The sequence below is a fragment of the Bufo gargarizans genome, chromosome 6 (genome assembly GCF_014858855.1).
Source record: "Bufo gargarizans isolate SCDJY-AF-19 chromosome 6, ASM1485885v1, whole genome shotgun sequence".
Classification (NCBI taxonomy): domain Eukaryota; kingdom Metazoa; phylum Chordata; class Amphibia; order Anura; family Bufonidae; genus Bufo; species Bufo gargarizans.
The window spans coordinates 95,043,850-95,064,132 of NC_058085.1; the positions used below are offsets into that span (position 1 = coordinate 95,043,850).

Sequence of the window (20,283 nt, forward strand, 5' to 3'; positions counted from 1 at the left end):
AATAAAGCAATGAATCACTAAATAAAAGGTATCATTACATTCAGCAGAGCTCATCCTACGTGGCATTGTGTCTGGTGTAAGAGTGAATTTCCTGGTGACACTCACTGTAAAACAAAACCAATAGGATTCTCAGTTGACATTGTAGAAGTGATGAGATTTCCCCGTCTGTTTTAAATAAAATAAAAATTATGTTTATTCCTTTTTTTTTTTTTTTTTTTAGGTTTTACATGGTTCTCATCCAAGGCCTACAGATAGGAGACTTTATCTGCCATCCAGTTCTTGCCAGCATTATCCTGAACTCTCCTCCCCTCTTCTGCTCTGACTTGAAGGGCATTAATGTGGTGGTTCCATATTTCATTTCTGCGCTGGAAATCATTTTACCGGACAGGTTAGTTTTCAGGACCGAAGATTCAAGGAGTGTTCTGGGTAAAGCAAATTATGCCCTATCTACTATTTAGCTGCCTGCTGGGACCACCGCTGATCATGAGAATAGGACTCACATGGTCTTGCATGACTGGATTAGTGGTTGAGTATGCGCGCTTTATCTCCATTAGTACAGCACTCAACCTTCCCCCGGCAGTCTTGTAGACTTTTAAAGTGATGCATGCAGACCACCACTCCTTTCAAAAAAAGGACACAGGGCTAACGTTCTCATGATTAGTGTGGATCCAAGTGGTCCAATGGATAGGGAATAATGTGTTGCCTTCAGAATACCCCTTTAAGAAATCTGCTGTTGATGTCATGCATAATGTGTATGCCAATGTACCAAAGGGCTCATGCACACGAGCGCATTTTCTTTCCGTGTCCGCTCCATTTTATTTGCAGCCTGTATGCGGAACAGTTTATTTCAATGGGTCCGCAAAAAAAAACTGAAGTTACTCTTTGTGCATTCTTTTTCCTTTAGAACATATACATTATTATTTTTTTTTTTTTTTGCGGATCATTTTTTTTTTTGCAGACTGCTAAATACATTGACAGCGTGCATGAGCCCTAAAGCTTATAGGAGGTGAGATATGTAACTTGCAATACTGGTCAATGGACAGATTTTTTTTGACGGACTTCTTGTCTGTGATCCCTTACAACAGGGATGCCCAACCTGTGGCCCTCCAGCTGTTTTAAAACTACAACTCCTACCATGCTCTGCTGTAGGCTGATAGCTGTATGCTGTCAGGGAATGCTGGGAGTTGGAGTTTTGCAACAGCAGGAGGGCCGCAGGTTGAGCATGCCTGCCTTAGAACATGGATCGGCATCCTCCAGCGCTAAAGCTGTTCTGAAACTATAACTCCAAGAATGCTCCCTTCACTTCTATGGGAGGTGCAAGAACAGCAAAGCAAGGTTGCTTGCTGGGAGTTGTAGTTTTACAGCCGTTGGAATGCCATAGGTTGCTGACCCCAGTCATAGAAGCTAAAACGAAACAGCAGGATAAGATCATCATGTCATAGAGCAGATGGTGATCTCCAGCAGACCCACAGAGGTGTGTGTTGTAAAGATCAGACATCTTTCTGGGTGTCCTGCTGGACCATTTTGACTATTAGTGCTTTGGGTTGTTGCATGTTTCAAGACTATTGTTTAATATTTTTTATTATAGAGAGCTGTCTAAGTTCAAGAGCTATGTAAACCCTACAGAGCTGAGAAGGTCCAGTATCCACATCCTGCTGTCACTACTGCCTTTGCCGCACCATTTTGGGATTGTGAAGTCAGAGGTGATCGCATGCAGTCATACAGTCTTCGGTTGCTCGCTTCTTTCTTGCTTGATCCTAGTGTCGTATTGGCTTAACATTTTCCCTTCCGTCTCTGCAGGTCTTGCTGGAAGGAAAGTTCAGCAATGATGACACTGGCAGCGATAAACCGGTTACTTTCCTGTCACTGAAACTGAGGCTTGTTAATATCCTCATTGGAGCGTTACAGACGGAGACTGATCCCAACAACACCCAGATGATTCTAGGTAGGGATTTCCTGGACAAGCTAATTCTTCAGCAGTTCGGAGGGCACAATATATGATCAGAGATTAGACCAATCTCATGTACACTTTGCTTTTTTCATTCTGCGAAAAGTTGACCTGCAGTATGGATTTAGAAATACGTAGCATGTTTGTGCAATTTTTTTTTTCTGTGTACGGATTTCAACCCTTTTCAAAGCATGGGGAGAAAATCCGCATCAAATCCCCACCAAAAACTGCAAGTAACACGTGTTTTTTTTTTTTTTTTTTTTGTGTGTAGCTCTAGTGCAGAAACGTACAGAAAACCACAGACATTTTCTGTTTCGACATATGTACTCTTGTGCCGGTACCCTTACCCTGGGTTCACACCTGAGCGTTCTGAAAGGAGCGCTCTGTATGCGCGATTGTACCGGCGTTGACAATCGCGCATACAGAGACAGCCGAACACACATTGTCGCGCGTTCCCGATTATCTATGTACGGGAACGCGCGACAAAACGCCCCAAAAAAGCTCAAGAACTTGTTTGAGTGTCGGGCGTTTTACAGCGCGATCGTACGCGCTGTAAAACGCCCAGGTGAGAACCATTCCCATAGGGAAGCATTGGTTTCTCCTTGTTGAGCGTTTTACAGCGCGTAGGAACGCGCTGTAAAACGCTCAGGTGTGAACTTGGGGTTAGTGTGGCTGCACACGGTGCAGGTTAGTGTGCAGAAAATCCACATGAAATCCACACCTAAACTGCACAAAAAAAGGCACGTAAATTGCGTTTTTTTTATGAGGTTTTTGGTGCGGAATCCGCACAGCAGGCAGTTTCTGCACCTAAGATAAAAACTAAGTATTAAGTATACATGAGATTTGTCTAATATCATACACTTTGATGGTACTGTTACGCTGCGATTTCTCTGCCTGAAATCTGCTTGGAAAAAACTAATGTAATCTGCATCGTGGAAATGTTCCGCAGCTTCGGCACCTCCTTCGGTTTGCAGCAAGTAGACCGGGTGAGACTGGTTTCAAGTCTGGTGAACGGTCTCTCATTTTAGATTGTTTTACCCTATGATGAAAACCTATATACTGCTTTTCAGTTCCTCTTAAAGGGTTTGTCCCATCTCGCCATTACTAAGGCAAGATGGGACACAGTCCCGACCACCAGCTGGCTGGGAAACTGCAGAATGCTCCAGTGCTCTGCTGTTTCAGTAGCTTTCATTGCCGTGCATGAGAGCTACGGAAACGGCGTAGCACAACAAGTTATGCCGTTTCTGAGTGAGGCTACTTTCACATCTGCTCTTAGGTTTCCGGTTTTGAGACCCGGCGGTTTCATTTGATTTAACACATCAGGATGCATCTGTTCCGGAACACATCGGGATGCATCTGACTGATTTTATCTATTTATTATTTTTGGGATCTTGACCTACATTGTTTTTAGTGACGGACCTGGTTTGTTCCGTTTCGATGACTGGACACAAAACCACAGCTTGCGGCAGTTTTGTGTCCAGTCACAAAACGGAATGCTAACAGAATACATACTGATGCATCCTGAATGGAAAATACCCCATTTACAATACATTGGCCCTAAACTGTTTTGAGATCCTTTGCCGGATATGAAAGTAGCCTTAGGGAAACAGCATAGCTTGCTGTGCTAAGCTGTTTCAGTAGCTCTCATGCGCCAAAATGACAGCTACTGAAACAGCAGAGCGGCGGAGACCTCCGTCTGGGAGGTGGTCGGGACTGTCTCACCTCGCCTTAGTAACAGCGAAATGAGACCATCCCTTTTTAAGTTTCAAGATCTCTTCTTTTTGTTAGTCAGTGGAAACCTTTATTGTTGGCTGAAAACTTGCTGTGATTAAAGATGGCCCCTTTGTGCCGGTGACGTCACTGGGCTCACTGCAGGGCGGAAAGCTCTGCCTAGCATGTCCATGAGAAGCCCGGTATGTCACCAGTAGTGAAGAAAGAGCCCTTGTCCTGAGCTATGCTAGAAATGCTCCGATGTTCCACTGATACAGGCTGAATGTGTGAAGGGGAGCTTATGTCTGCGTTCAGCTCTGAGCCTGGACACCCCAGCCAACAGCTGTTCCCTCCAGTCTCTCGTACACATTCATTCTCCTTGGCCAAGCGGGCAACTCAATGGGAACAGGGAAGGAAGCTGCTCCTAAACACCACTGCCACCAGTTTATCTTCTTTGAGAACAAGTGGATCAGGCATATTAAAATCCTGCATGCCTAATCATTCTTTCCCCCAACATATGCCATTGTAGTGGGGGACACATTAGATAGTCAGACAGTCTCGCCAATATCAGTGGTTACTGAAGTCCTGCCTACATTGCTAGCACATTCATATGTGTCAGACATAGTGGTGCAGGCACTTCAAGTGTTTGGCCTGAACGCCATATTTACCAGTACGCTGCAAAATAATTGTCAATGCACTAAGAAATCTGCCTCAGTGTATGGCTGGTTTCATACGAGCGAGTGTCATGCTCCGGACTCGCAGCGCAGAACCCGTCCTGAACTTCCAGCACTGCCGGGGTCGCATAGTATTATATTGATTTTACTATGTAACCCCTACAGTTCTGGAATGTATTTGATAACACTGACAGCATCATGTCAGTGTTACCCAATACAGTCCAGAACTGTAAGAGTTACATAGCATCATAAATCAATTGTGTAACCAGCCTTTGGGTGCAAATCCTCTTTCTGCAAATCCTGCAGAAAAGTGAGGGTCGGCCTTGGATTTCTGCTGCAGATTCTATGGCAAATGTTTCCAGTTGGTAGTCCGCCATCTGAACATAACCTTATGGTATTAAGGTGGATTTTGTGTTCCAGGTGCAATGCTGAACATTGTTCAAGACTCTGCATTTTTAGAAGCCACAGGAAACCAGGTGGAGACGGTAAGACCACTTTAATTATGGCATGGCATTTTTGTCTGTTTTAGACTCTTTCAGACTGCTTTATACATTGGTTATGTGTGTTACAAAGTGCAGACCAGTAAGAATGCAGAACCAAAAGCCTAATTGAATTCTGCAGCAATGTACAGAGATTGTCCTGTCTCCAGTGGAGCTCACAACTTAAAGGGGGTTGTGCAGCCTGTTTTGGTTGATGACATAGCCTCGGGATAGGTCATCAGTATCTGATCGTCAGGGGTCCAACACCCAGCACCTCACTGATCAGCTGTTTGAAGAGGAGGTGGTGCTCAATGTGAGCTCTGCTTCCTGTTCATTACACTGCCCATTGTCTCGGACGTGCAGTGTAATGACGAGTACTCGCTCCATTCACTTGAATGAGCGAGTACTTGTAATGACACTACGCTGCTGCCACAGGGACAGTGTAGTGAAGAGAAAGCAGCGCTCACATGGATCGCTACCTCCTCTTCAAACAGCTGATCTGTGGGGGTGCTGTGTGTCGGACCCTCGACGATCAGTAATCACCAATCCTAAGGCAACGTCATCAATATACACAACCCTTTTAATCTCACTTTTGTACAGACTGGGACCAGTTTCTTAGAACTCTTAGTAACCTATCGGTATGTTTTTGGAGTATGAGGACACTGACGTACCCAGAGGAAAGCCACATAAACAAGTATACATTGCAGTCTCCATGTAAATGTTGCTGCTAGTTGAACTTAACCTCTTAAGGACATAGGGCGTACAGGTACGCCCTTGTGCCCTGGTACTTAAGGACACAGGGCGTACATGTACGCCCTGTGCATTTTCGATCACCGCCGCACGGCGGGCGGTGATCGGAACCCCGTGCCTGCTCAAATCATTGAGCAGGCACTTGGAGCAAATGCGCCGGGGGGTCCGGTGACCCCCCCATGTATGCGATCGCAGAAAACCGCAGGTCAATTCAGACCTGCGGTTTTCTGCGTTTTCGGGTCTCTGAAGTCCCGATAACCCGGAACAGGATGGTGATGGTGGTGTGATTTCACCCCACCAATCACCATCCAGCGATCCTGAGTGGTGATGGTGACATCACCACTCAGGATCGCTTTCTGATTGGTCTGTGGGCGGTCCGGCGGCAGATTCAAAAGAGGCAGGCGCTCCTCTCCTCCTCCTCCTCCTTTTGTGTTCCGGAGCCGGAGGAGAGAGGAGCTGCCTGCACGTGTCTGCCTGCACCCGATCTGTGCCCCCCAGGACCCGATCTGTGCCCCCCAGGACCCGATCTGTGCCCCCCAGGACCCGATCTGTGCCCCCCAGGACCCGATCTGTGCCCCCCAGGACCCCATCAGGTACATAGGGACAGCTAGGGAAAGTTTGGTTTAGGCAGGGAAAAAAAAGGGAAAGTTAGTTTCTGAACTTTGATTGCATCACCCTAAGTTAGGGTGTCTGGGGTCCACAGCACAGCTGTGTGACCTTAGACCCCCCAGGGGTGCTGCCACTTGCCCCCCCCCACCCCCTGCCCCCCCCCACCTTTTTTGGGGTGCATTTTTTTTTTCGTGTACGCTGACTGTGGCCGGCACTTAGTGTCCGGCCACTGTTAGCGCATCGCACACCCCACCGCTGATCAACTTCGGACGGTTGATCAGCGGTTTTGAATTTTTTTCCCCACATTTTTGCCCTTTTTTTAGTTAGTTTATTTTATTTTTTTTCCTGTTAGTTTTAGGGTGAGTTCGTGAACACCCGTGCCCCCACACACACGCACACAAAATAAAGAGTTACACACACGCACATATACACGCAGACACACACTCCCCTATGGCCCGCCGGACGTTCTCGGCCGAGGAGGCATACGCCCAGATTGCCTCTGACTCCGAGAGTCCCAGTGAGGATGAGGATGACCCCACATTCCTGTTGTCATCCGCATCCTCCTCATCATCTAGCGATGATGATGAGCCCCCAAGGCGGCGGAGACGCCGCCAGGCGGAGCAAGGGGACCGCCATGTTAGGGACCCTGTGGCCCACACTAGTACGAGCAGCTCTGGGGCTCGTACTGGTTTCCCGGCCCACCAGTTAAATCCACCGGAGCCCCCTGCCGGTGAACTTGTCTGGTGTAGCCCAGAGCGATACGAGCCTGTGATTCCTGATTTTGTAGGCCAATCAGGAATCCAGATTTCCACAGTGGGCTACACTGAATATGACTTTTTTTGTCATTTTTTCAGTGACCCACTGGTAAATCTGATGGTGGAGCAGACGAATCTGTACGCCCAACAGTTCGTCGCTCAACACCCGGGCTCCTTTTTGGCCAGGCCCGGTGGCTGGATGCCGGTCAGTGCAGCCGAAATGAGGACATTTTGGGGCCTCGTGCTGCATATGGGCCTGGTCAAAAAACCCAGTGTCAGGCTGTACTGGAGTGGGGACGTCCTATACCAGGCCCCACTTTACAGTACAGCCATGACACGCTCCCGGTTTGAGGCCATCCGGAAATGTCTGCATTATTCCGATAATGCAGCATGTCCCCCCCGAGGTGATCCTGCCCATGACCGTCTGTACAAGATACGGCCGGTCATCGATCACTTTGGGGCCAAATTCATGGAGGCCTATGTACCTGGAAGAGAGGTCGCGGTTGATGAGTCTCTCATTGCGTTCAAGGGGAGACTCATTTTCCGCCAGTATGTGCCCTCCAAGCGGGCGAGGTATGGCGTGAAGCTATACAAAATTTGTGAGAGTACCTCAGGGTACACTTACAAATTTCGTATATACGAGGGGCGAGATTCCCGGATTCAACCCCCAGAATGTCCCCCCACTCTGGGTGTTACCGGGAAACTTGTGTGGGACATTATGTACCCACTGCTGGATAAGGGTTACCACCTTTACGTGGATAACTTTTATACCAGTATCCCCTTGTTCCAGTCCCTTGCCGCCAGATCCACGTCCGCTTGTGGGACCGTGCGGAAAAATCAACGCGGCCTCCCTGCCCACCCCCTCCAGGTACCTATCCCCAGGGGTGAGACCCGTGCCCTTTCCACTGGAAACCTGTTGCTGGTCAGGTATAAGGACAAGAGGGATGTCCTTATGCTGTCCACAATTCATGGTAACGGCATCACCCCTGTCCCTGTGCGAGGTACCGCGGCAACGGTCCTCAAGCCCGATTGTATCGTCGCTTACAATCGGTATATGGGAGGAGTTGATCTCTCTGATCAAGTCCTCAAGCCATATAACGCCATGCGCAAAACCCGGGCATGGTACAAAAAAGTTGCGGTCTACTTGGTGCAGGTTGCCATGTACAACTCTTTTGTACTATCCCGAAGCGCTGGCAGCACAGGGACATTCCTCCAGTTCTATGAGGCAGTCCTCAAGGCCCTGATCTTTTCGGACCGGGAAAGAGCAGGCCGGAGTTCCTCGGGAACTGTAGGTGCCCAGATCGTCCCTGGCCAACACTTTCCAGGTGTGGTCCCCCATACTGGAAAGAAGGGACGAACCCAAAAAAAGTGCAGAGTGTGTCGCAGGAGGGGCATACGGAAGGACACGACTACTCAGTGCGACACTTGCCCCGATCATCCGGGCCTCTGCATTGACGGTTGCTTCAGGGAGTATCACACTTCCATGGAGTACTAAATTCATATCCCAATTTAGCACTGACATCGGATAAAGAAAAAGTGGTTCTCAGACTTGAGACACCCAAAAAAAACTAAAATAATTTATTAAAAGTAGACATATTAGGTATCGCCGCGTCGGTAATAATCTCCTCTATAAAACTACCCCATGACCTAACCCCCCAGATTAACACGGTCAAGGAAAAAAAAAAAAGGTGCAAAAAATGTTTTTTTTTGTCACCTTACATAATAAAAAGTTTAATAGCAAGCGATTAAAAAGTCATATAGCCCCCCAAAAAGTGCTAATAAAGCCGTCCGCTCATCCCACAAAAAATGAGCCCCCACATGAGATAATTGGATAAAAAATAAAAATAAAAAAATGACCCTTAGACTTTAGAGACCCAAAAAAAGATTTGTATCAAAAAAGATAATATAGTCAAAAACCTAAATAATTGTAAAAAAAAAAGTAGACTTATTAGGTATTGCTGCGTCCGTAAGAATCTCCTCTATAAAAATATCCCATTACCTAACCCCCCAGATTAACACAGTTAAAAAAAAAAAAAAAAACTGTGCCAAAACCGCTATTTTTGGCACTTTTCCATTTCAATCAGTTTCTTCCGGTAACAAAACAAGGGTTAACAACCAAACAAAAGTTAATATTTATTACCCTGATACTGCAGTTTACAGAAACACCACATTTGTGGTCGTAAACTGCTGTATCAGTAAAAGGGAGGCCGCAAAAGGAAAGGACCGACATGGTTTCTGGAAGGCCGATTTTGATGGCCTTTTTTATTGACACCATGTCCCTTTTGAAGCCCCCCTGATGCACCCTAGAGTAAAAACTCCCCAAAACTGACCCCATCTAAGAAACTACACCCCTCAAGGTATTCAAAACTAATTATACAAACTTCATTAACCCTTTAGGTGTTCCTCAACAGTTAATGGCAAATGGAGATGAAATTTCAGAATTTCAATTTTTGGTAACCTTGCGTCACAAAAATGTAATATAGAGCAACCAAAAATCATATTTACCCTAAACATAGTCCGCAAAAAAATGGCACCTTATCCCGTAGTTTCCAAAATGGGGTCACTTTTAGGGAGTTTCTACTCTAGGGGTGCATCAGGGGGCTTCAAATGGGACATGGTGTAAATAAACCAGTCCAGAAAAATCAGCCCTCCAAAAACCAAACGGCGCACCTTTCCCTCTACGCCCCGCTGTGTGGCCGTACAGTAGTTTACGGCCACATATTGGGTGTTTCTGTAAACGGCAGAGTCAGGGCAATAAAGATACAGTCTTGTTTGGCTGTTAACCCTTGATTTGTTAGTGGAAAAAATGGGTTAAAATGGAAAATTAGACAAAAAAATGAAATTTGCAAATTTCATCCCCATTTGCCAATAACTCTTGCGCAACACCTAAAGGGTTAACGACGTATGTAAAATCAGTTTTGAATACCTTGAGGGGTGTAGTTTCTTAGATGGGGTCACTTTTAGGGAGTTTCTACTCTAGGGGTGCATCAGGGGTCTTCAAATGGGACATGGTGTAAATAAACCAGTCCATAAAAATCAGCCCTCCAAAAACCAAATGGCGCATCTTTCCCTCTACGCCCCGCTGTGTGGCCGTACAGTAGTTTACGGCCACATATTGGGTGTTTCTGTAAACGGCAGAGTCAGGGCAATAAAGATACATTTCATCCCCATTTGCCAATAACTCTTGTGCAACACCTAAAGGGTTAACAACGTATGTAAAATCAGTTTTGAATACCTTGAGGGGTGTAGTTTCTTAGATGGGGTCATTTTTGGGTGGTTTCTATTATGTAAGCCTCGCAAAGTGACTTCAGACCTGAACTGGTCCCTAAAAATGTAGTTTTTGTAAATTGCTGAAAAATTTCAAGATTTGCTTCTAAACTTCTAAGCCTTATAACATCCCCAAAAAATAAAATATCATTCCCAAAACAATTCAAACATAAAGTAGACATATGGGGAATGTAAAGTCATCACAATTTTTGGGGGTATTACTATGTATTACAGAAGTAGAGAAACTGAAACTTTGAAATTTGCTAATTTTTCCAAAAATTTGTTAAATTAGGTATTTTTTGGTGCAAAAATAATTATTTTTTTGACTTCATTTCACCAGTGTCATGAAGTACAATATGTGACGAAAAAACAATCTCAGAACGGCCTGGATAAGTCAAAGCGTTTTAAAGTTATCAGCACTTAAAGTGACACTCGTCAGATTTGCAAAAAATGGCCTGGTCCTAAGGTGTAAAAAGGCTGTGTCCTTAAGGGGTTAAAGGCTATGGACACATTTTGGGGGCAATTTTTTTTTTTTTTTTTTTTTTTTTAGAATTGCATTGTACGTATTTTTAGCAAAAAAATAATAATCATATTTTATTTTTAATTGGCCTTTATTAAAAATACGGAGTCCTTTTTTGTGTACAGAGCTGAGTTGCTATAGTAGCAGCCAGTGGAGTATTTGTCTTTTTCGTCATTTGGGGAGCTAAGGGACTCCTTATCTCTGACCTTATAAACACTCATTATAGCTCAGTTCTTATCTTACTGATAAGAATGTGGCTTAAATACTAATGGACCTCTTAGTAGTTTAGAGATAAGGGTTATTAGATGACAGCACAAAGTGAAAGTACCAGTCACACAGTTAGAAAAACAGTTAACCCTTTGTGACAGAATTGCTCAATATTTTTATTTGAAAATATGCTTTTTAGCCAAAAATGAGTAAAATGCAATCCTAAGCAGAAATTGCCTCCAAAGATGTACATAACCTTTAAATCCAGGTCCATAGTTCTGCAGCAGTGTTACTGTGACTGTATTTAAAGGGATTGTCAAAGGGTCTTCTTTTCCAGACACGGTACCCATTCATGAACTCTGTCTGGCATTACATCTTAGCCCCATTCAAGTTAATCTGGCTCTGCCTGCACGTATTGAGATAAATAGAAATGTGGTTCATTCGCATCTATACACTTGTGTCTTTAACTCTGTGAGACGCAGATTGAAAATAATGTGATGAAAAGTCATAGCCGAACCAACAGCGGGATCAGCACGGCCAGTGGAGGCAGCACCGAGCCCACAACTCCAGACAGCGAGAGGCCGGCCCAAGCACTTTTGCGAGACTACGGTAAGAATCCCAGTAATACCGCATAGCTGCACTGTATGCTGACATCAAGTAGCATGAATGTGCAGCATCAGCTCCTACATTTTATAATCTAGTTTGTTACACTACTGGAGTCGCCTCATGCATCCATAAAACCTGTCCATAGGGCCTAGGCCATGTCTGGCATTGCAACTTAATCCATTCACTTCAGAGGCGCTGAGCTGCAATACCTAACACAACCTATGGACTGGTGTGGCGTTGTATTTGGAAGAAACAAGCCATGTTTTTCTAATCCTTGGCAAGCCCTTTTAAATATCATGAGCTGGTTTAGACTTGTGTTTCTTATAAACCTTTTTTTATATATTCATTCTTATAGTTACCTGGTAGATTATAAACCTGGGGTTTGCATGCTCCTATTGTGGCTTGTGTGCATTGTCATGTACTGTGTATGGCTTGTCCGATGTCCTGTCTGTAAATAGATTCTTAGCCCCATGGTAAATGAATGTTAAGAAATGCGCTTCTCCTAAGTTACTGACATTGGCGGTTTTGTATGGCGTCTATAATGCTTCTGTAATTTGTATATATGTGTAGGATTATTTTATCTTCCCCTTGTTGAGCATTACACTAGCGGTCACCTACATACAGAGAAACTTCTCCTCTCTTCAGGCAGTTCCCTTTAATCACCGGCATCGAAGGGTTAAATGGGATGTATATAGGGGCCCCTATTGGAATTACCTAACGGAGAGGTGCAGCTTGGGAGAAGCCTTCTTCAACTCGATGAAAACTCAGGACAGATGCTGTGCATTGGGCGGAATATATTTGGCGTATAAGTGGAGGAGAATCCGTGTAGTCGCTGACCTGCGGTGCAGATTTGGTGCGAATCTGCAACCGATGTGACCCAAGAGGCATTTCACCCGTGTGTTCTGGACTGGCTATCCATCCAGATTTCTCAGATATGTTACGGGCTGAACGTGTGTTTAACTGGCCTGAACTCGTGGGATCGTAGGCCTTCATATTATGTCGGGAATACACGTGTATGAATAGCCCCTAAGGTTTGAGTCACAACTGCAGTTTTTTCAGCCATTGCCAGAAGGGGATCCAGCAGTACATTTTTTTTTTTTTTTTCTCTCCTCCACATCTTTTTTAATTCCTACTCGCTAAAAAACTGCCTAACATTGGGCACACATGTAAGGCCTTATTCACACAGTGTTCGGTCAGTGATTTTCCAATAGTGATTGTGAGCCAAAACCAAGTTACATAGTTAATACGGTTGAAAAAAGACTTACGTCCACCAAGTTCAGCCAAGGGATAGGTGGGGACGTGAATCCCAAAAGGAAGTGAGACTCGGATTTCTAAAGTTTTCTCAGAACTATTTTGTTTCCTCTTCTATGGGTACAGCAAGTTTCACTGCAGGATACACTATTGCGGTATTTAGTATTCCTATAGATACACCTACCACGTACCGATACAGGATATCTAATTAATGGATAATAAAAACCATCAGAGGCAGTGCAGCTTTCTGTGCTACCTGGAATTTATACCGCCTGGACCAGATATTCTCCAAAATCAGGGGAGCAAAATACTGTAGACTTTATCAGCTAGTTACTCCACTCCAGGGGCACAGACAAGAACAAGGGTCAGGGGCCAGGTACTGGTTTTTAGGAGCACTGCTGAGGGGGTACCTGTCTTTATAGCCATCTCCAACAAAGCTGAAGCAATGCCGGCAGCCCAGTAGGCATATTAGAGTATGTGTATTAATACTGGTGGAGCACGCACCGAATCTCTCTCACCACCTTGCACCGGCCATTGTTCACTATTTTATGATATAAGTCAACGTTCGACCCACCCTCCCTTTTCAAGGCATTAAAGTTCTTCAGAGGGTTTGAACACAGAAAAGGTGTTACTGATGAAAATCACTGATCAACTACTGGCATGTGAATAAGGCCTAAGGTGGGGTTCACATCTGCATTGGAGCCTCCGTCACAGATTCTGTCATATTCGCCCGAAAAATCGGCATCACTTTTTTTCCCAGTAAAAATGAGAAGATGCCATGACAGAACACTGACAATTCCTATTCTAGGTAACTTGGGTTTTGGTAGGCGCTGCTGACATCTGTCATTTGACAGAACCTGCTGTTGTGCCAAAACAGAAAACCGGAACCCAGCCTAGGAACCACTGACCACCCATAAATGTCCATGTATGGAGGACAATACGCTACCAGATACCTCATGATGAAGGATAACTTGAACTTATTAGCATCTCATGACAAGTTCTCTTTAAAGGGCATCTGTCAGCAGATTTGTACCTATGACACTGGCTGACCTGTTATATGTGCGATTAGCAGCTGAATGCATCTGTGTTGGTCCTATGTTCGTAATGTGTCCGCATGGCTGAGAAAAATGAAGTGTTAATATATGCAAATGAGCCTCTAGGAGCAACGGGGGCGTTGCCATTACACCTAGAGGCTCATCTCTGTCTGCAACTGTCGCGCCATCTCCACTTTGACAGGACCTGGCATGATGATGTTATTCGCTGCCTGGTCCTTGTCAATAAAAGTGCAGAGAGAGAGAGCAGAACCTCTAAGAGTAAAGGCAACGCCCCCGTTGCTCCTAGAGGCTCAATTGCATATATTAAAACATCAATTTCTCAGCAATGCGGACACATACGAACACGGGACCAACACAGATGCCTTCAGCTGTCAAGCGCACATGTAACAGGTCAGCCAGTGTCATGGGTACAAAACTGCTGACAGATGCCCTTTAATACATAACCAAGTGCTTTACAAGGCGATTCTCAGTTATTGCTTACTTCAGGGTGACCCCGAGAGGATTAAATAACGCTGGTTCTCTTTACTGTTTTTCCCATAGGATATCCAGGTACCCAGCCAGCTCTCAATTGTAAATCATTTCATTCTCTCCTCATCACACCCAATCTACACAATTCTTCTCAGATCAAAATTCACAACTAACAATTACAGGCCAATAATGTACAGCACGGTGTAATCCATTTTCCTTTATGCTGTCATCTATGTTGCATGGATATCCATCAGTGATGTGCCGATGTTAATTAACAGCAGATGTAAGAACTATCTAATGCCATTACGTGACGGGTGGTCACACTTTTCATCATGTATTGGCGCATAATCAATTGGTTTGTGCTGCACATTTCCAGAACACAATTGGTTTTCCATCAGCATTTGTTAGGCCGAGTTCACATCACCCGTTTCCTTTTCTGTCCTTCTGATTAGTCCGAAGAACAGGAAGAGAAAAACGGATCCTATATTTTGAGCAACCGTTTGCATCCAGTTTTTTTTAGCCATTTCCGTCTAAGATACGTTATTTTTGATGGGAGGTCCTTCGCGAAGTCGTTCCAGAGTCGCACAGATACCATGGAGCTATGCTACTCCTTGTGCTAACGCCATATGATCTAAGACAGAGATGCCCAACCTGCGGCCCTCCAGCTGTTGCAAAACTGCAGCTCCCAGCATGACCTAACAGCTGTAGGCGGTGGGAGGGCCGCAGGTTGGGCATCCCTGATCTAAGATGTCTCAACTGGAAAAAAATAAAAATTGATATGACCTATATAGAGTCTCGTTCCTTGTGAATCTGCTGTGAATTAACATGTCCATTGACTTGATTGTAGACTGATTTTATTAACACTTGTGTGTGTGTCTGGGCCACGGATGTAAGGGAGTGGAACTGTTAATACCACCCAGTTGTACTTGTCTCTGTGCCCTGTGGCTGCGCCCTGCTCCTGGGCTGTCCGCTTCCCGTTACTAATGGGCGGTTGTTTTCCCTCCCCTGCTTTGCATTTGTTCTGCGGTTACATCCTAGCTCTTCATACAGATACCGCCGCCGGTCTGCTCATGCGCAGCATCCACTTGGTGACTCAGAGACTCAACTCGCAGTGGAGGCCAGACATGAGCATCTCGTTGGCTGCCCTGGAGCTTCTCTCTGGTCTTGCCAAGGTCAGTAGCTGCATTTTCTTTTAGTGTAAAGCATAGTCGAGCAGGTGTCGTGTGTGCAGTGTAATTAGTGGTTTCTGGCCTTTCTCAGGGATGATGGCTACTAGAGACCAGAGGGTGGTCACCATAAGGGTATTCAGACAGTGGGTTTGGCACGCAACAAAATCTGCCACGTACCCGCGGCTTCTGCTGTGGGTTTTCATGCAGACCCTTTCTAGATTTGGCGCCATTGAATCATGCTAAACTGTGAGAAGGCTCCTGCTGCAGCTTTGAGAGGTGTCAGTGCGGTCCTGAAAGGCACAAGGCAATAGGAGGAGGTTTCAGTGCAGGTACCGCCTGGTTTTCGGCACCAAATCCGCTCTGAAACCCACCCCCAAAATCTTCCCTCTGAACATATCCCCTAAGAGATCTGTTATCATGTTTTAGATGGATTTGATTACATCAGAATACAGTTAGTCTTAAAAACTACTGGTACATGGGGAGGCCTATGCTGGCTCCTAAAGTGGGTCCAGACATGGCGATGTTGCCCGAGACTTGCAGTGCATTTTACACAAATTGGCAGATACATGTGGATGGGGTAGTCAATCCACACAATGGAAAGTGGGAAAAAATGCCGTAATTTGAGCATGATGCAGATTTTCACATCTGGAGCGTCCTCATTACGCTGCCGATTTCACCCTTTGCAATGCATAGGGTGAAATCCATGAAATAGTCAGCAGGTAACATGGATTTTAACACAAATTTGTGTCAAAATCCCCTGCTGATGACTTCTCGAGCTTAAGTCAACAGGGTTGTCAGCCCCTGTAAGAAAAAGTGACGGCATATAGTCTTAGGCGGGGGTTGCACGGTGACTGGCCATGACAGGCTTTGCACGACCAATCATCTTTGTGTAGCACAGCATGATTTTGCAGACAAGAATAGGCATTACGACAATGGGGCCCACGGTAAGTACGGGATGAGCACAGCCGCCGGTGTCCACATTTTGCAGATCTGCTGTCTGCGGAATGGATATGGCCGTGTGCATGAAGCCCTATATAGATTTCCATGGCAGAAAGAATGTTTAGCGAATCTTTGCTTTATCACTGGAGAGGTGGACCCGCTAGTCATTGCCCTCCAGGCCGTCATGTTTATTGCGGTCACTTCCAGTAGTCAGGGGTACTTCTTCATCCATCTTCTCTTTGCCAGGTGAAGGTCAGCATTGACTCTGCAGACAGGAAGAGGGCAGTGAGTTCTGTCTGTATGTACATTGTGTACCAGTGCTCCCGTCCAGCTCCTCATCACTCCCGAGACCTGCACTCCATGATTGTTGCTGCTTTTCAGTGCCTGTGCGTCTGGCTCACTGAGCATCCGGATATGCTAAATGAAAAGGTAACCTGACTCTTCCTAGTACAGAGCTTCTACGTTTTATTCTTAAAAGGTGTGCGTAGGGCATCAGTATCTGATTAGTGAGGGTCACCCGGGAACCCCGCCGATCATCTGTTTGAGAAGGCACTCGCCTTCTCCATGCTTACAAATCAGTGTGTAGTGGCTGTGCTGCTTATCACGGCTCGGCCCCATTCACTTTAGGAAAAGATACTGCGAGCACCGCAGCCTTTTAAAAACAGCTGATTGCCAGGGATCCTGGGTTTTATCCAGAGGAAAGGTCAACAGTATTAACATTTTGGAAAGCCCCTTTAAGCAACCCTTTTGATTTTAGGTTTTGTCTCTACTTTTTTGCCTTTTAACTTCTTTGTATTCAGATGTGTGCACAAAATGTATTAGCAAATGTTGCATTTCCACCTGGAATCAAAATATCCTCAGTTAGGGTATATTTAAATGCCAGAAAAAAGACATTAAAAAAAAAAGGAATTCTGGGCCCTAGCGTGGCTCAACTAATGAAAGATTTGTACTCGCCTGTTCCCCACTGCTGCTGTCCTGCAACATGGGTCCTATTTCAACATCTTCCCATTCCTGACCTGTTTACCTTCTTTTGGGTATGGACCTGGCCACCTACGCTGCTGCAGCCAATGACTGGCTTCAGAAGAGCAGGTCCATACCCGACTGGAAGTAAACAGGCCAGAGATGAGAAAATGGTGGAACAGGGCACAGAACTGAAGTGGCAGGGAGCAGGTACAGTAGTATGATTCTTTCATTAGGTGATCCACTCTAGGGACCATAAGTAAAAGATTATTCATTTCTGGAAAACCCCTTTAAGGGTATGTTCACACAGTTGTGTTAGCACCCTGAAAATGTAGACCCAGAATCCACATCAAAGTTCATTCACTCATTTTCCACATCTTTTTTAAATATGGTTTTATGGATTTTTGTATGGATCTTATGTGTTTAAGCCTCACAACAGATTTTTTTTTTTTCAACGTGTTTTTGCTTTTTTTTCCTAAGCAACACGGATTTTCAGTATACTTGCTCCATATAAACTACAGGGTGCGTTTCCTATTTTAAACAAGTGGATTGAACGCAGATCACCCTGATGGCGGAGAAAACTTGCAAAAATCTACATGGACTAACCCCTGTGTGAACATGGCTTTAAAGGGGTCTCCTGGCTGAATATATTAATGAATGATCCTCTCGAAAGATGATCAATATCAGATCAGTAGGGGTTCAGCACCCAGCAGCCCGCCTCCGGTAAACTACACCATGTATGGAACCTCCCTCTTTTGCACCATGCACTGTATAGTTTCAGGACCTGATTGTGGCCCAAAACAGCTGTTCGCTGGGGTCTAAATCCTGAGGATAGGTCTTCAAGATCTGTAGCCTGGAGAATCCCTTTTAATCTATGGTTTCATCATGTCGGTAACTTAAGTATTTTTTTATTTTTTTTTGTAATACCGGTAGTTTATAAAACATTTATCTTTTTGTTCTCTAGGACTGCCTGAAGGAAGTGCTTGAGATTGTGGAGCTGGGAATATCTGGCAGCAAGTCCAAAAACCCAGAGCAGCAAGAAGTGCGTTTTAAAGGAGACAAAGAGCACAACCCGGCCTCCATGAGAGTGAAGGATGCTGCAGAAGCCACATTAACCTGGTACTGAACGGTATTATTCCAGTATTACACTGGCACGCACAGGCAAATAGGAAGGCAGGCAGGCCACCTGATTTATAGAGGCTAAAGCAAATTCAGAAGGGAGGTTTGTTTGCTGTACAAGAATGTGGCCGTTTAAGCCAAATGAATGTTATCATCTCTCTGAAAGGTCCATTTACATAGGATGATTATCTGGCTGATTATATAAACGCTCATTGCTGATAATCGAACTGTGTAATAACCAGACATACGTAGTTCCGTTCCGTAGCCCCACAAGAAAGATAGAGCAAGTTCTGTTCCTGTGCAGACAAGAATAGTAATTTCTATCATAGTGCTGGCCTTGTGCGGTCCGCAAAACACTACGGCCGTCTGAATGAGCTCTTACACGTGCAATTTTTTTATTTATTTTTTCCTTTTATGTGGTTTGGAAACTAGAGCTGCAGATGTTAGATGACAAAAATAAAGAATATCCCACAGTTTTTAGTCTGCACAGATTTTGTGCAGAAAAACCGTAGTGTGACACAGTACCAGCAAAGTGAAGGAGATCTAATAAATCCTATCTACTCTGCTTTTTTCTTAGGTGCTGAAATGTAAATTGTTTGTGCAATTCCTTACTTTCTGTAGATGGATTTTCACCATAAACTTCAATGGGGTTGTTTACATAAATAGAAAAACAGCACGAAAATCCACACAAAAAAAATCACACAAACACACCAAACCATGATTGGGAGGGGGGGTTGTACGGTTTTGGTTCTGATTTCATGCAGATTTTCTGCACACAAATCTGCACTGTTTTTAGATACCCTAAATCTTTAATTTTACATTTAAAGGGAACCTGTCACCGGATTTTGTGTATAGAGCTAAGGACATGGGTTGCTAGATGGCCGCTAGCACATCCGCAATACCCAGTCCCCATAGCTCTGTGTGCTTTTATTGTGTAAAAAAAACCGATTTGATACATATGCTAATTAACCTGAGATGAGTCCTGTCCATGACTAATCTCATGTACAGGACCCGTCTCAGGTTAATTTGCATATGTATCAAATACATTTTTTACACAATAAAAGCACACCGAGCTATGGGGACTGGATATTGTGGATGTGCTAGCGGCCATCTAGCAACCCATGTCCTCAGCTCTACACAAAATCCCGGTGACAGGTTCCCTTTAACCACTTTACAACATCCGCCATACATGTACGGCAGATGTCTAGTCCTTAAAGATGGTGCCCACTCTGCAGCGGCGCGAGTAACAACATATCTAGTGGGTGGCTACTGTTTCAATCAGCAGATACCCGCAGCTAATGTCTAGATTCGGCGGTAATGCCGATTGCGGACGTTTAACCCCTCAGAGCCTGTACTAAGTCTAGGCTCTTTACTTGTATATTACAATTCAGGCCAACAGGTGGCAGCACTGAATTGTAATATAGCTATTTCTGTATAAGATAATGAAGCAAATTCTGTTACTCTATGCAAATTTCAGTATGATGATTGCATGTTGTGGTACACTTGAGGACCTAAAAAATATTATTTTTTTAAACATAAAATAAATATATACAAATCCCACCCCCTCTTTATCTAAAATCAAAATAATAATAAAAAAAAAATCAACCTCATGAGCTTCACTACGTGCGGAAATGGCCGTACTATTAAGATATTTTAAAAAAAAATGTATCCCATACAATGAATAGAGTAACAGGTAGAAAATGGCAGTTTTTGTTAATGGTGTAACGAGGGAAAAAAGGGCAGTTCGCCATTCTTTCATCACTTTATCTCCCAAAAAAATTGATTAATAAGTGATCA

General features: G+C 44.6%; 1 protein-coding gene across 10 annotated transcripts in view; it reads left to right on the forward strand.

The window, feature by feature from the left end:
- The window catches only part of RALGAPB (Ral GTPase activating protein non-catalytic subunit beta), an 86,210-nt gene that overhangs the window by 47,737 nt on the left and 18,190 nt on the right, over positions 1-20,283 (forward strand). For 5 of the 10 annotated variants that reach the window (XM_044299969.1, XM_044299973.1, XM_044299974.1 and 2 more), the window contains 9 exons: positions 221-388; positions 1,589-1,703; positions 1,801-1,945; positions 4,753-4,817; positions 11,402-11,528; positions 14,372-14,380; positions 15,338-15,471; positions 16,654-16,836; positions 18,332-18,486. In XM_044299969.1, the coding sequence (XP_044155904.1) occupies positions 221-388; positions 1,589-1,703; positions 1,801-1,945; positions 4,753-4,817; positions 11,402-11,528; positions 14,372-14,380; positions 15,338-15,471; positions 16,654-16,836; positions 18,332-18,486 (1,101 nt within the window). The remainder of the gene's footprint in view (positions 1-220; positions 389-1,588; positions 1,704-1,800; positions 1,946-4,752; positions 4,818-11,401; positions 11,529-14,371; positions 14,381-15,337; positions 15,472-16,653; positions 16,837-18,331; positions 18,487-20,283) is intronic. The other 5 variants (XM_044299970.1, XM_044299978.1, XM_044299972.1 and 2 more) reach the window with 3 other exon arrangements.